Source organism: Pyrus communis, chromosome 2, assembly GCF_963583255.1.
Source record: "Pyrus communis chromosome 2, drPyrComm1.1, whole genome shotgun sequence".
Classification (NCBI taxonomy): domain Eukaryota; kingdom Viridiplantae; phylum Streptophyta; class Magnoliopsida; order Rosales; family Rosaceae; genus Pyrus; species Pyrus communis.
Genome location: NC_084804.1, coordinates 32,497,660 through 32,501,583, shown reverse-complemented (window position 1 = coordinate 32,501,583; position 3,924 = coordinate 32,497,660). Strand labels below are relative to the sequence as shown.

Sequence of the window (3,924 nt, the reverse complement as noted above, 5' to 3'; positions counted from 1 at the left end):
TGTTTCATGAGGTCGATTTAGTGAATTTTCAACTTTTGTCTAAATCTAAATATGTTTAAGTTAAAATGTTTATAAAACAAATTATAATAATCAACATCAATTTTATTTTGAAAAAAAATTACCGAAAAAAAAATTAGTCTAAATTCATTCTTTAATAATTTTGGACTAAAATTTTAATCCAGAACATTGGAGCAAAAACACTATTCTTGGATTTAAAATTTTAAGTTTTAATTTAAGAGTTGAAGTAATATTTGATTAAAGTGCTTTTAAAACAATTAAAATTAAATGAGCTAAATTGCGACGATTAAAACTCCCGGACTAAAATGAAACTTCACTCAAACTACACCCACTCAAACTACATGCAGTAAGATCATGATTTTGGCTTAGTAACCGTCAACTGTTTGAGACCTAATTAACAAGGCAACAACACTAAAGATATTAGAAGTGGTTAGAAAAATTGGTCCTGCTGCGTGCTCCCAAGCCTCAATATCGAGAACTCATGGTAATTTGATGGAAAAAAATAAAACCCTCATGCAGAGGCAGCTTGTTATTTTTTGGAAAATGCATGGTCGGACGGACTGTCTCCCGTATCACTACGTGTCAAAACTCTGAGTACGTGCCAAACTGGGAACGAGAAGAAAATACACATTGGGGTAACAAGTGAAGAAAATTTGACCTCACATAATTTATAGGACAAAACACCTTTCGAGTGCCAGAATATATATGTAGACTTCTGTACTCGATGAGTGTCTCTTTCGAATTTTGGGTTAATTGACCCCAGCACTTGGGGTTCAAATTCATGAAATTATTTGTTTCGTGGTTACATTTAGGTCCCTTGTGGTATTTTTTTTTTTTTTTGGTAAACGGAGAATTCCATTCCAAGGTAAAGGTGCCAGAATATACAAAGAGAGCCTAGCAAGAGGCAAGCACAGAGCTAGACAAGCAATAAAATAAAACAGTGTAGAGGGGTACAACAAAGAGGACACTGCACCCATATGCATGTGTCACCCCCTACACTGCCACAACAAAATTAATGAGGACAAGGTAAACCGTCATTGTTCAATACATGTACCAACGAAAATGGGGGCCGATTGACCCAAACAACATTGCACATCTCCAGATTGCTTAGCGACGCTAGAGAATCCGCCGCCATATTGGTTGATCTTGGAACCTAAGACTAGTGACAATTCTAGAAAGACTCCCCCAAGTTCTTAACTTTCGCCAGGATAAGGAAGGCCTCCCAACTGACATTTTCAATCAAGCCAGATAAACATGAAATGGATTCAAGGGAATCAAGTTCGAGCATTATGGAGCTATGACCCAACGAGGCACCTAACTCACACCCTTGGTAGCAGTGCAAATGCTTCAGCTGTGGCAACGTTCGGGGCCATGATGCAGGTACTTCACTACAACAATGAAATTCCCCCCCCCCCCATAGCTCGCATCACCACTCCAGCAAACCCAGTTTTAGTCAACTTGGACCAACTTGCACCAACATTCACCTTTAAGAATGGGGAGGTTGGAGGAGTCCATTTGAGCACCTGTCTTTCCCTGTTAGTAATCGAAGTCCCAATAGCCCTAGGCACACTCAACGCATTCGAAAATGCACTTACTGAGTTGGAAATTGTCATTAAAACCGTTGTTGGGTTGATAGGCACTTGGTTGAACACAAATTCACACCGGGTTTTCCAAATATACCAACAAGAAACAGCCACATATGCCTACACCCAATTACTACTCACATTAGACCCAAGGTTGGAATTAAAGACAGATTGCAGCCAACGCAACCAATTAGAAATGCCTTTTTGTCAACTTGGTAATTTACTGCCCCACCAAACCATATGGTCTCGACCCAATGGCAGAGGAGTAATAGATGTTCTGCTGTTTCATACTGGCTACAGCAAATTCGGCATGTTGGGTTGGGGGAAGATTGCCTCCTAAATATCATAGTCATAGTTACTATAACATTGTGTAAAGTACCCTATATGAAATGACCTATCTTTGACGGCACCTCCAACTTCCAAATGACCTTCTATGACCACCCCGGAACGGATCGAGAGGAGGAAGAGTGATGATCCCTTAAGGAGAGAGACCTTGATTGCACCCAAAGATACCTCGACCTGACTGAGTATTTGTCATTTCTACTTGCCGCCCATACCAGCCTATCCTTTCTCCGCGGGTCCCTAATTGGAGTCTCCCTGATTGCCGTTTGTTCCTCTATAGAAAGGAATAGGTGAAGAAAATTAATGTCCCATTCACCAGTTATTGAACAAATCAAAGAGCATACCCTGAGTGTTTCTTATCACCGCAACCCTACTGGTTGGAGTAAGAAGTCCCTTTGGTAAGGATGGAAGCCACCTATCGACCCAAACTCGAACCTCCTCCCCACTCATAATCTGCTAATGAGCACTTTGCAATGACAAATCCCATCCCACTAATAAGCTTGTCTAGGCCCAAGAGGCTCTACCCCATTTTTTAGCATCCAAGAATGAAAAATTCGAAAAGTAATGGGCCTTAATTACCCTAGCCCAAAGAGAATTTGGTTCATTTATCAAGCGCCAACACTGCTTGGCAAGTAAAGCATAATTAAATTCTTGAAAGTTTCTAAAGCTCATACCTCCCAAATGCTTTGGAAGACCCAATGTCTCCCTTGAAACCCAATGTGTTTTCCTCACCCCCTACTTCCGACCACCAAAATTTAGCAATCAAGGCATCCATTTCATTACACACCACCACAGGAAACTTGAAAATGTTCTTGGGATAAGCAGGAATAGCTTGGGCTACGACTTTAATCATTACTTCCTTCCCTGCTTTTGACAAGGTACTTTGTTTCCACCCTTGCATTTTCCCCATGAGTCTATCCTTCACATAAGCAAGTCCCCATTTCTTTGATCGACCCTTGCAGGGACCCCTAGATAAGTGCCCAGGTTATTCACCACAGGCATGCCAAGAATATTACCTAACTTAGCAAAGACATTCGTCAGAATGTTGGCCCCGAAGTACACACTAGATTTTTGCAAATTAACTTTTTATCTCGAAGCCGAGCAATACGCATTGAGGAGGTTGACCAAATTCCTACAATTTTTCTTATCCGCCTTCAGGAATATCAGTGTGTCAACCGCAAAGAAGATGTGGGAGATGACTTGCCCCATAACACACACCTCTTCCAAAAGCCTCTTCTTAATAGGCCTCTGGATCATTCTGGATAGAACCTCATCCACCATGAGAATAAGGTACAAAGATAGAGGATCTCCTTGTCGAAGACCCCTCGACGGAGCAAACTTGTTTCCTGGTTGCCCGTTGAGGATGATAGCAAAGTTCACCGACGTCACACAACCCATGATAAGCTTCATCCACGTAACATTAAAACCCATTCTCTATGATCGCCTCTAAGAAATCTCATTCCACTCTGTCATAAGCTTTTTGCATATCAAGTTTGATACCAAGCTTAAACTTGCATTTCGGTTTTCTTACCGTGAGAAAGTGAAACAACTCATAGGCAATCCCAGTATTGTCTTGTATTTGTTTACCCGCAACAAATGCATTTTGCGTAGGAGAGATAAGCTTCAACAAAATAGGTTTTAGCTTATTCGTTAGAACCTTAGATAATACCTTGTATGAGTAGTTGCAAAGACTTATAGCCGAAATTGCGTTACCCATTCCAAAGTTGGCACCTTTAGAATCAACACAATGTGAGTTGAGTTTAGTTTGCTTGGATTATCATGCCTCTATATCATAAATCGGACTAGTCATTCACATCTCCCACAATGTTCTCCCAAAAGGATTGGTAAAATACCCCTTGTAATCCGTCTAGACTCGGAGCTTTGAGCCACCCCCCCATTTATAGCGCTGCATCTTTTATCTCCTCCTCCGTGACCAGCGCTGTAAGTGACACATTCATCTCTACCGTGACTATTGGGTTTA

General features: G+C 41.0%; 1 protein-coding gene across 1 annotated transcript; it reads right to left on the bottom strand.

Annotated features, from left to right (window-relative positions):
- Window positions 1-2,604: 2,604 nt before the first annotated feature.
- On the bottom strand, window positions 2,605-3,374 carry LOC137725069 (uncharacterized). Its single transcript, XM_068463675.1, has 2 exons — window positions 3,052-3,374; window positions 2,605-2,911 (listed from the first exon to the last, which is right to left on the bottom strand). Exons 1-2 carry the CDS (start codon window positions 3,372-3,374, stop codon window positions 2,605-2,607), a joined length of 630 nt encoding a protein of 209 aa, XP_068319776.1.
- Window positions 3,375-3,924: the final 550 nt, after the last annotated feature.